A 12,662-nucleotide genomic window follows, 5' to 3' on the forward strand; every position below is an offset into this window, starting at 1 on the left:
GTCAACTTCAGTGGCTCACTTGAGAGCAGTTCACGTGGACGAGATCTGCAAGGCTGTGACATGGAGTTCTCTCCACACTTTTGCCTCTCTCTACTGTCTGGACAGGGATGGCCAACATGATAGCAGCTTCAGCCAGTCTGTCCTCCGGAATCTCTTTCAGCTGTGAAACTCAATTCTTCCTGCCTAGGGCCCTTTTTTCGGGTTCAGGCTGTCTCCCTCTGTTACGAATAGCACCTGTGTTGTTGTGCCTGTTGGCACCTGGTTAGTGTTGATTTTGCTTGCTGTTCGGGAACAGCCTGTAGCTAGGGATTCACCCATGTGTGAGGAATACCATCCTGCTTGTCCTAGGAGAAAACAGAGTTATTTGTCTGTAACAGGTGTTCTCCTAGGACAGCAGGATGCTAGTCCTCATGAAACCCACCCACCACTCCGCGGAGTTGGGTTTCCTACGAGGCTGAGAAGGGACCCCACATGGACACGTGGATAGTGGCACACTGTACAGGCTCAGTGTGCCAGTCAGATTTTCTAGAAACTTTGACATAAGATTTCCATGCCAGATTCCATCTAATGATGTCACCCATGTGTGTGTGGACTAACATCCTGCTGACCTAGGAGAACACCTGTACCAGGTAAGCAACTCTGCTATTTTCTGTGGAGAACATTTCAGGGGTTGTATGACTCATTCTCTTTGTAACTTCTGAAACAGCGGAAATGCAGGAAAGAAGTTAAAAAAAAAAAATCTCCTGCATTCTGCAACCGCAGTAAGGGCCTCAAATTCGGCTCTTGCTGCAACACTGGCCAGTCCTAGCCAAATTGTTGCAGGAGGTTGGGGTCCATAGAAAACCATATTGGTGGCAGTGAGAAGGCATATAGCTTCCTCCCACCCCTGATCCCCCCCACTCACCCATCTTATCTGGAAATAGGAGGAGGATGGTGGCCTTGCAGTGCCTCAGGCCACTTCAGACTCCTCCTCTTCCTCTGCTAAGCCTGAGTCATGCTTTAACAATTCAGCTAGTTAACCCTCTGATAATGAGGCATTATCTAAATGAATCAAGGGAAACCTGAGGTATTCAGCGATAGCTTTCAACACTACTGTTTTGCATGGGTTAAGGTGACAGCTTGCAAAATTCATAGATTTTACTAAACCAAAAATTTCCTCTTGGGAAACTATTTCAAACTGCTCCCGTTTCATATCTAAATTGGACGATCAGACTACAGGATTGGTGAAGACAGATACAAATTTATTACATAAATCCCCAGTTTTTTTTCTGGAAAAAAATTGCCAATGTGTCTGGATACAACTGGCTCACTAAACAAGTTTGAGTCACCAAAGAACATAAGATCAGGCCATACTGGGTCAGACCGAGGGTCCCTCAAGCCCAGCATCCTGTTTTCAACAGTGGCCAATCCAAGTCCTAAGAACATGGCAAGTACCCAAAATAAGTCTATTCCATGTTACTGTTGCTAGTAATAGCAGTGGCTGTTTTCAACTAATTAATAGCAGGTAATGGACTTCTCCTCCAAGAACTTACCCAATCCTTTTTTAAACACAGCTACACTAACTGCACTAACCACATCCTCTGGCAACAAATTCCATTGTTAATTGTGGGTTGAGTAAAAAAGAACTTACTCAGATTAGTTTTAAATGTGCCACATGCTAACTTCATGGAGTGCCCCCTAGTCTTTCTATTATCCAAAAGAGTAAATAACAGATTCACATCTACCTGTTCTAGACCTCTCATGATTTTAAACCAGTTAAGTGAGAAACTGCCCAGAATAGTTCATGAGACCTGGTCCCTGCTACTTGGATGGTCTTATTAATAAATACCATTTTTGAAGCAATAATGTTTTCCTTATATAAGTTAAGTGTACGATTGCATTCTACCAAGCCATCCATGTGCGATTTGCAACATCGACATTCTCATTTGCTACTCTGAGCTCTTGTGAAAACCAGGGTACCCTATTATTTTTCTTAGTTTTTGTGGGTTTACGTGGTGCTGCTTCACTGACAGCTTATAATGTAAAGAATCATGCCAGCTGTTAGCAGCATCTTCCATGTTCATAATAGTAAGGGAGATAATTCTAGGTAACCAAACTAATCAAAGATGATTCAAAACAATATGACCATGCTGTAGGTACTGTATAGTGCCAATGTTCTCATCCGGGTGGATTAATGAGTGATTTTAAGTTGAACACAATTAAATGACTGTCCTTCCAACGGATCTCATGACAGGTGATCACAGGAGCTAAGAGTGAAACAACTTTCTCACTTAAAAAAAATTAGGTCAAGCATGGGACCACAGTGGTGAGTAGACTCATGAACCAGTTGCTCTCATCCAAGGGCAGACATAGGAGGCCAAAATACTCTCACAAGGAGCGGCAGGCGGAACCTCTTCCACATGGAGGCTGAAATCTCCCAGAACAATGCTCTTAAATTCTAACTTAATTTCCATTAGTGTCACAGTAACTGGAGAGTAGTTAGTAGTGAGCCATGCCTGGGGAACAATAAAATAATCAAATTCCCCAATACTTATTGCAGACAAATAGTACCTCAGAAGGAGCCGAGATGCCAAGCGCCACATATGAAAAGGAGATCTTAACTAATATTAATGGCCCACCTTCCGTCTGACTGGCGAAGTTTAGAGAATTAAAGATAATTTGGTGGACACAGTTGTGACAACAACATATGATTAGTATCTAAAATTCAATTCTCTGAAATGCAGAAAATATCTAGCTAATTATCTACTTAAAATATCATGGTAAACTATAATTCTGCTCCTAATAGATCTGGCATTGATCAAATAAATGACCAAGTATGAGGTGGCAGTAAAGTTGGCTGCTTGACCAATTGGATATGTAATAAATCAGATCTTGTCTGCCATACCTTATGGTGTCTCCTCTTACATACATGACCATAGTGTTCTCGCCTTAGATGACTGGGATAGCTTAAAAAGTCTGAAACTGAGTCTGAGACTATGTACGCCCCAACTGCTCAAAGTTGACAAATCTCAAATGGGCAGACTGTATAGGCCATTTTTGGTCTTTATCTGCCATCATTTATTATAAGACAAATTTCCCAGTACCACAAAAATTGAATCAAAACTAACTTTTTACAGTGCATTTATGGGTTTGGTAATGCAATAGTGCTTCCTGCAGCATTCCTCTGCTGTGTGAAGGAAGACCAGATTCTTGGTGATAGTATGAAAAATTATTTTTTTTATCTGCCAGGGACAAGTGGGAATGAGGGGGGTTCTGGTTGCCACAGGGCTGGTAGGGCTTCCATCAGGAGCTGTGCTTGGGAAGTGGTGTTGGCAGGCTCTGAGAGTCATCATTGGGAACCATGCTAGGGCTGACAGTAGAACCTGTGCTAGAGCTGCCATTAGTAACTTTGCTGGGATAGCTGTGGTGAAGGGCCAGGCCACTATGCCAGGGGGGAGTGCTTTTGATGGACTGGAGTGATACTGGTGGCTTGCTGGTGTGGCCATGGTGAGATCCAAGGGGGGTTATTAGTGGGAGCAGTGCTGGGGTAATCAAAATGGGCACCAGAATAAAATAGGGGTGCAGAGCAGAGATAGTAAAAGAGGAGGTGAGAGTTAAGAACATACCAAACATAAGAACATGCCATACTGGGTCAGACCCAGGGTCCATCAAGCCCAGCATCCTGTTTCCAACAGTGGCCAATCCAGGCCATAAGAACCTGGCAAGTACCCAAAAAACTACGTCTATTCCATGATACTGTTGCAGGTATATGGAGAAAAGGAAGAAGGCTGCAGAGGGAAGGGTAAATGGGGGAGTAAGAAGCCTGCAGAAGAACAAGGAAAGGAAATTAAAATTACAATGAGAATGTTAGGAGGAGTGATGAGGGGAGTGATAGAAAAGAACATTGGGGAGGAAAAGAAACAGGACAGGATTAATTTTGGGAAGGGAGATAGGAAATAGCAAAACAAGGACAAAAACAGATGTTCAAAGAGAGAATGAATGGAAAGAGAAAATAGACAAATAAGAGAATATGGATCGAGATGGAGATGGAGAGAGAAAAACACCAGACACACAAAGCTAGAAAAGGTTTAATTGGTCTCTTGTACTTAAAATTTACTATAAATGTTTAACTCACTGCTATACAGTTTTCTTTTGTGCTGCTGTTTGTTATGGTCTAGTGAGAGTAGATTTTCATATTTAAATGTCACTAAGTTCTTAAACCTTGAAGCTAGTCAACTATAAGAGCAAGTAATGATTTATTATGGCTATCAGATGCAGCTATTTAGCTGACCTCCAGTTGGAGAGGGTTGAAAAGTCTAGAACATGCTTTGAAATCTACGCTATAAATTAGATGAACAAACAGGAAAAAAACCCCAGCATTTTCATAACCAGAAACACCGGATCATCTGGATAGTGGCTTTTGCTGAATTATCAGTATGTGTATTTTCCAGGGCTCATGATCAATAGCTTGAGAAGTTGAAGTTGCATTTTGGATATCCTGTTCCTTTCTGTCTTGCTTTTTGTTTGCACTGAATGCAGATGTAGAGATCTTTGCAAGAGGATGAACGCTATTGCTACTGAAACATGAGCTAAATTTACAAATGTGATCATGCTTTTTCTGTAAAACAAGGCGGTTTCTGTGCTGCTCACTAATTTTCTGTTTCTTCACTGTCAAGGAACTCCCCAGTTCTGCACTAGCTCCCTCCCTTGAATCCTGCTTCTCCCGGCCAGAGAGACCAGCAAATCGGCGCCTACCTTCAAGATGGGCCTCACATTCCCCTATTGCCTCACCGTCTCAGTCAACAGGAGATTTGTCCTTCTCAGAAGAAACAGAGTGCAGAGAACCATGAGCGGGGAAACTAAACCAGTGATGCAAGCCTGCATGAATTATCACAGAGTAATTCAGTGTAATATGCATACTAGCACCCTCCTGAGGACCAGAGATGGACCGTACATTCAATGGTCGGGAACGCAGACTGCAGCTGATGAATGTTCAACCTGTGAAATGAATAGAGATGTTTCTAGAATGAAACAGTTTATGTGCCTGTAACAACTTCATTTTTTTTCATAGCTCAGAAAACTATTTTTGTCTTCATCTTTTCTACATACAGGATATCAGCAAAAAAAAAACAAAAAAGGCAACTAAGATAATCAAAAGAAGAAATATCTTTTTAACGGAATCCGGATGCTCTCTCTCGTTCAGTACTCGGTACCCTTTTTGTTATTTTTGCACTGTTACATTTTCTTTTCATAGATAAGGTTTTTTTATTTAATTTTATTCTGTTACAATGTTAGTGTTGAAACTTACAGAACAAAATTCATAAAAGTGCTTCATGTCTGAAGCAGTAGTGAAGAAAGCCATTTCAACTATAGCTGAGCAGAAATGTGTTTTAGAAACTGGAGGGGAAACCTGGCAAAATGATTTAGAAGGTCTTACAGTTAGCTCTCTATGCGTACAATACTTGACTTGCATGCCATTGGGTTTCTAGCACTTTAGTGCATGTACATATTTCTTCTGTACTCTACCACCAGTCTACTTGAGTCTAAAGTTCCTCTGTAATATTGTGATTTTACTTGTACTGTACTTTTGTTGGTATCCTGGCATTGACTCTATAAAAAAGACTTTTTAAATTATTGTTATATCGACTGGCTATGTATGTACAGTGTCAACTGAAAACACCTTTTTTTTGTTTGGAGAAAATGCTGAGAATTATGGGCAATACAAAATTGTAAGAGATGTGTTTAGAAGTCTTTACAGGGCCATGGCAATGTGGAAATAAAATTCAGTATTTACAACCCGTTGACTTGGGCTTCCTTGTTTTACCATGGATCCCAGACATTTACTGTCTCTCAAAATCCAGCCAAGAATCAAAATCTTTTCATGTTCAACATCCAGTTTTTCCACAGAGCCAACTAGTTAACCCGTCACCCAACTTAGATTCTTTCAAAGGCGATGGTGCCTTATTACATTTATTTATTTATTATTTTTAAATCTATTTGTTGAAATTTTGCTCCACTACAATGGATACACATACATATTTAATAACTGGATTTTTATGAAAATTGATCACGGAACAGGTATGTAACAGTAGTGAACAAAATCTCAGACATAAGTTAATAGCTATGTTGCTCTCATTTGATCAGATAAAAAATACAGTAATATTCCAACCTAAATTACTCCTAACCAGTTTTAAAACATGAAACCAACCCCTGTTCCAACCTTCTCCCTTATCATACCCCCTGTACTCTCACCAAAACTTATTTCTAGCAAATATCTCCCACGTACAGGGTCTACCCTATCCCTCTATGGCCTATAGAAAAAACTCCTGCTCTTAATGAACAGTATTATTGATAATTATTTTATACTTAGTAAAATTACCATATTTAAAATCTTTATCTCCTATTTTAAATTTTATCCCCATGTTTGGCATATTTAACCTAAATCTACGATCTTCCCCCACCCTTCAAAAAAAAAAAAAATCTAACTAATTCTTTAGTGCAGTTTATTCAGAAATATGTATGAAGAGGACATATATATAAAGATGTTATATATAAAAGGAAAGATACAAAGATATGTAAAGAGTTTTTGAAGACTAAAATATGTGGCTGGGCAGGGAGTCCAACAGTTAGCTAGAGAGATGTGAACTGGGTTTCATTGTGTAGATAGATGAAGAGAAAATAAAGAAATTAATAAATACATTCTTGCAACTGTGTGGTGGGGCTTGAATGGCCTGTGGTACTGCACCAGTTTTTGGTTTTTTTTAGGGTCAGAGCTGGCCTTGATGTCTGGGAGGGCCCAAGAAGAAAAAAAAAAGTGTTTCAGCGGCTGAAACGCAGTGTTTTGAAAGTAAAGTGGCAGGATGCCGCAGTCAAGGTTTTTAGCGGCCTGCTCGCCACGTTTGGGAGAGGGAGGATCCGGGAGAGGAGCGTGCTTCAGTGGCATGGACTCCGCGTTTGTTTATTTTCTTTTTTTGTGAGCGGCTTTTACTGCGAGTGTAAGGAGGATTTCGGCGGCTTGAGCCACATTTGAGGTTGAGGCGGAATGGGTGCCGCGAGTAAAGAGGTATCTGCCACGTGTGCTGCTGAGGAAGAAGGAGAGAAGCATCGGGACACGAGCAGGCAGCTGTTTTTAATTGCCATGACTGCTCTGGGCCTCTCGATGCGTCCTCTGATGCGCCGATGTGCGTTGGAGTGCTGGGATGGCGGGCATTGGTTGGAGGTGCTGTAGGAGAGTGGGAACTCCCGCCGGCATGGAAACAAAAGTTAAGAAATAATTTTAAAAAAAAAATGTGCTATGGGAGACCAGAGCAGGCAGCAGATGTCAGCACTGCTGCTGCTTCAGGTCTCTTCTCTCCCATGCAGGTCCTAAGTCCTACGGAGGCAGGTTTTAAATTTAAATTAAAATAATAAAAAAGTGTGTGTCAGCGCATTTGCCGTTGCAGAAGTTCTAAAAGATTAGATATAAACGCAAGTTTGCTTACTGTAAACAGTGTTTCCGTAAATAGCAGGATGAATTAGCCATGCTGTCATGGGAACTGTCAATCAGGACCCGGGAGGCGGAGCTTCCAAAGAAGGAGTCAGAGCTTTGCACTGTGCAGCTGCGCGTGAGTTCAAGCTCAGGAAACAGACATCTCCTCAGTCTATAATTAAGCTATATATGAACGTAAGTAGAACATGTCAATTATCTAGGGAGGCGGGTGGGTCAGCATGGCTAATTCATCCTGCTATCTATGGAAACACTGTTTACGGTAAGCAAACTTGCTTTTTCCTGTCAATAGCAGGGCTGAATTAGCCATGCTGTCATGGGAGTCCGTAGCTCCTGATCATGCACGTTGATAGTGATTTTTGTTGTTGTTGTTGTTGTGTGTGATCAATATTCAGTGGATAGTCGACTCCAATATTATGTTAAGGATTGAAGAATCGCTCTCCTCATCCTGGCATCATCTGACGCTTGCTGATCTAGGCAGTAATGGGACGTAAAGGTATGGAGTGAAGACCATTTGGCTGCCTTGCAGATGTCACTGGGCGGTATGTGTCTCAAATGCGCAACTGAAGTCGCCACCGCTCTTATTTGATGGGCTGTCGGTGGAGACGGAAGAGACAAATGTTGTTTGTTGTAACAAAATTGAATACACTGTGTTATCCAGCTAGAAATAGTCCTTTTCGCCACCGGAGTACCCAGTGTCTCTGGATGGAAGGAGACAAACAATTGTGATGCTTGCTTTGGTGATTGAGTGAGCTGTTTTTAGTAGGCTAAAGCCCACTTGCAGTCCAATGTGTATAAAGAACGTTCTCTATCGTTCCCGTGTGGTTTTGGAAAAAACGTTGGAAGTTCAATAGATTGATTTAAATGGAATTGCGATACCACCTTTGGTAAAAAAAAAAAAAAAAAAGATGGATGTGTGCGCAGTACAACTTTGTGATGATAAAATTGTAGATAGGGAGTATAATGCACCAGGGCTTGTAGCTCACTTACTTGCTGTGCCAAGATCACTGCCACTAGAAACACAACTTTCCATTTGAGGTATCTGATGTGGGCTGAGTCTTGCGGCTCAAATGGCGAAAGCATTAACTGCTCCAAGTCTAGGTTGAGATTCCATAGTACTGGAGGTTTAGCGATTGGTCGCCGAAGTCGAAGCAATCCTTTGATGAATCTGGCGACCAGTGGATGAGACAAAATTGAATGGCCCAGATGTGGTCTATGATACACTGCAATAGCGCTGAGATGGACTCGTACAGATGCCATTGCCAGTCCTTGCTTGTACAAAGTGTAGAGATAGTCAAGCAGGGCTTCAGGAGAACACAGTCTAAGGATTGTATGCCCTTTGAATTACACCAAGTTGAATATCTATTCCACTTGAATTGGTAATTGCATCTAGTGGACGGTTTGCTAGAATGCAATATGACTTCATGTGCCTCTAAGGATATCCCTTGTTCTACAAGGAGGAGCTGCTCAGCCTCCATGCTGTCAAGTGCAAGGAGAAGTGCATAGGGTGTTGATGAGATCCTTCCTCTTGCATTAAGAGGTCTGGTCGATCCGGCAGTGGGATGGGATCTGTGATGGACAGGTCCAGCAGGAAGGTGAACCACGGTTGTCAAGGCCAAGCTGGGGCTATGAATATGAGCTGTGCTTTGTATTGTATACACTTCTGAATAGATCTGGTGATAAGAGGAATCGGAGGAAACGCATACATTAGCTCTGTTGTCCACAGAATCAGGAAAGCATCTTGTGCTATCCGATGTTGACTGGGCCAAACTGAGCAGAATCGAGGAACCTTCGCATTGTTTTCCATGGTGAAGAGATCTAAGGTCGGAGTTCCCCACTGAGCAAAAATGTCGCGAGTCACTTGGTGATTGAGAGCCCACTCGTGAGGGTAGAACACTCTGCTGAGCCTGTCTGCTTGAGTGTTGATTACCCCTGGCAGGTAAGTTGCTTGCAGATGGATGGAGTGGCGGTGTGCGTGGTCGAAGATGAGCAGTGTTTCTCGGCAGAGGGTCCATGAACCTGACCCTCCTTGCTTGTTTATGTAGAATATTGCTACTTGGCTGTCGGTGTAGACCATCACCCGAAGTCCTTGCAGATGGGGAAGAAAGGCTTGTATTGCATTTCGAATTGCTCTGAGTTCTAACAGATTGATCTGTAAGTGCCTCTCGTAGTGGAACCATTGGCCTTGTGATTCCAGATGATCTAAATGTGCTCCCCCAACCCCTGCGAGATGCATCCGTGGTTAGCACTGTGATGTGCGGGGGAGTGTTAAAAATGGCACCCTTGGTCAGTGTCATTTTGTTGAGCCACCAGTTGATGTCGGTAGACATTGCTTGGGTGAGGGTCATTTGTGCATTTAAAGATTGTGTGTTGCTTCCACTGAATTTTCAAACCCCACTGGAGGCGGCGCATATGTAAGCATGAGTTGGGTACTGTGTAGATGGCTGCCGCCATGTGTCCCAGTACTGTATGTAGTTGATGCGCTGAAGGGCATTGTGTCAATCTGAGTGCGTGAAGTAGACATTGCATTTCCAATCGTCTGTCCTCTGGTAGAAAGGCTCGGCTCCGAGTGGTATCCAATCGTGCTCCTATGAACTGCAGAATTTGAGTCTGAACTAATGTCGACTTCTCATAGTTGATGACTAGCCCCAGCTCGTCCAAACATTGGATCAACAGCTGCAGTTGTAGTAGGATGGATGGGCTTGCTGCCACTAGAAGCCAATCGTCGAGGTAGGGAAATATCCTCATACCTTTCTGCCGGAGGGAAGCCACCACCACTGCCATGCACTTCGTAAATACTCTGGGGGCCGCTGAGGGTCCGAACGGTAGTACCACATATTGGTAATGTTTGCCCATGAATTGAAAGGACAGGTAACGCCACGAAGATGGGTGAATAGGGATGTGCGTATACACATCTTTTAGATCTATGGAGCACATCCAGTCATTGGGTGAAGTAGAGGTAGAATGGTTTTCAGGGATACCATCTTGAATTTCTCTTTCACCAGGTACTTGTTCAATTCTCTGAGATCCAAGATCGGCCAAAGGCCCCTGGACTTCTTGGGAATTAGGGAGTATAGTGAATAAAAACTCTTGTTGTGGGCAAATGGAGGAATTGAACGCACCGCTCTCCCTGTTGCTGTTCTTTTGCTAATTGTGTTTGTAGCCCCTGATGTGTTGATGTTACTAGATGTGGAAGGGGGGCAACTGTGAAAAGGGAAGTTGGTAACCATTCTGAATAATGTCTAAGACCCAACGATCGGAGGTTATGGCCGGCCACGCCGTCAGTCTTGATGTTGTTCTGCCCGGCAGGGTGGCTGGTGGTGGCGGCAACGGAATCTTTAAAAAGATTGTGAAGGTTTGGATGGCACGGAAGGTTGTTGTCCCTGGTTGCGCTGGGACCTGGCATGACCTCTTCACCTCTGTGATTGTGTTTGTTGCGGTCTCTGTTGTGGTTGGTAGACCACCAGTCGGTAAGATGCATAGGGTCGGTAAGGTCGATGGAAGTATGATTCTCTATGTCCCATTGGAGTATATCTCCTTTGTGAAGGGTAGGTTGATGGGGCAGCTAAAGACTGAACCGCTACTGCTTGTTCCTTCAGACTCGTAACTGTCTCTTGAAATCTATCTCTGAAGAGATTCCCCCCTTTACATGGTAGGTTCGTGAGCTTGCTGTGGACATCTTCTCGAATTGTGCTAACACGAAGTCATGCTATCCTGCGAGCCGCTATTGCTGTTGCGGACGATCTGGAGGAGGTTTCAAATGCTTCATAAACAGTTCTGAGCAAATACCGAATACCCTCTTCTATGTCTTGAATTGGTTGCTGTGGTGACTGCCCTATAAGCTCTGAGGTGAAGAGCATACCCTTGACCATCTGGACACATTCATAAAGATATTGGAGAATGTAAAATTGGTTTTGGTGAAAATGAGCAGATAACATTGCTGCTTGAAAGGTTTATCTTGCAAATTCATCCCAACAGTGGTTGTCCCTACCCGGGGGTGCCGATGCATGCAATTTTGACTTTTTAGCGCACTGTATGGTGGATTCTACCGCAATGGAATTGTGGGGAAGTTGTGGTGGTGTGTAATACGGGGATTGTTTCATTCGAAATTTCAAATCTGCTTTTCGAGACACTGGCGCCGTTGTGAAAGGTATCTCCCACGATTTCTCTAAAACCTCATCCAGAACCTTGTGGGACGGTAAGGACGTCTGCTCAGCTGGAAGATCAAAACTCTTTAGGAGCCCCAGTGTTTCTGCTCGTGGATCGGGTACCTTCTGGACGTCCAGTTGGAGAATGGATCCTACCTTCTCTAAAAATTTAGGGTAGGACAAATCCTCCAGAGGTGAATATGGCTCGGGAGGGTCATCCGGTGGATCCGAAGGGTATCCCGTGGACATGTCCGGGGACATCTGTGGAGACTGTAGTGGGACAGGCAAAGACGGTAGCATGATTGGACGTGGCGGACTTGATGGAGGAGTTTTTGTGGTGGGTTCTGGCATTCGCTCCCTTGATGTTGCCAGTGAGTGTGGTAAACTCGTAACCGGAGAAGGAGGCAGAGTAAAACTGGACTGTAACGAGTCAAAGAACCCAGAAAGTGCTTCTGTTAACTGAGAAAAAGCCTGCTGCACTTGAGGTGGCATGCGAGGCTTTGATTGCCCCTGATGATGTCGTGGAGATAGGGCTCCTGTTAAGATATCTTCTTTTGCCTTTCCCACTTTTTGTGGTTGTGGTTGAGTCTGCACTTATTTTCCTCTTTTTAGTGAGAGGTTCTTGGAAAACCCCGTGTTTTTTTCCTATGTTTCGATCTTGAGGAAAAATCGGAATATATTTGTAAGGCTGATGAGGAAGATCGAGACCATACATCAATGTAGTCAACGTCCAATGTAGCCACATGCTGCGGAGTAAGCTGATACCAGTTTTACATCCCAAATCTCAAATAAAATGAGGAGATACTGTTTTATCTACACCAGTTTTATATCCCAATGCTATAATTTAGCATTTAAAATTTCACTAAATCTTTGTGGAAATTCATGAAAATATTCTACCATTCATCTATTCATATGACATTCAACCACTATCAAGATTGACAAAAGAATTCTTGCAGATCAGTAAAAATTAAAATACATTTTAAAATTCCACTCTTCCTTACCTTAAGAAATCTAATAAACATACCCACAAACAATTTTACAATCATTCA

At 42.9% G+C, this 12,662-nt stretch overlaps 1 protein-coding gene across 2 annotated transcripts in view; it reads left to right on the forward strand.

Annotated features, from left to right (window-relative positions):
* MTCL1 (microtubule crosslinking factor 1) overlaps positions 1-5,777 on the forward strand; it is a 375,130-nt gene extending 369,353 nt beyond the window's left edge. For both annotated transcript variants that reach the window (XM_029591011.1, XM_029591012.1), the window contains exon 15: positions 4,656-5,777. In XM_029591011.1, the coding sequence (XP_029446871.1) occupies positions 4,656-4,829 (174 nt within the window). In that variant the 3' untranslated portion in view covers positions 4,830-5,777. The remainder of the gene's footprint in view (positions 1-4,655) is intronic.
* The last annotated feature ends 6,885 nt before the right edge of the window (positions 5,778-12,662 follow it).

This window comes from Rhinatrema bivittatum, chromosome 2 (assembly GCF_901001135.1).
Source record: "Rhinatrema bivittatum chromosome 2, aRhiBiv1.1, whole genome shotgun sequence".
Classification (NCBI taxonomy): Eukaryota; Metazoa; Chordata; class Amphibia; order Gymnophiona; family Rhinatrematidae; genus Rhinatrema; species Rhinatrema bivittatum.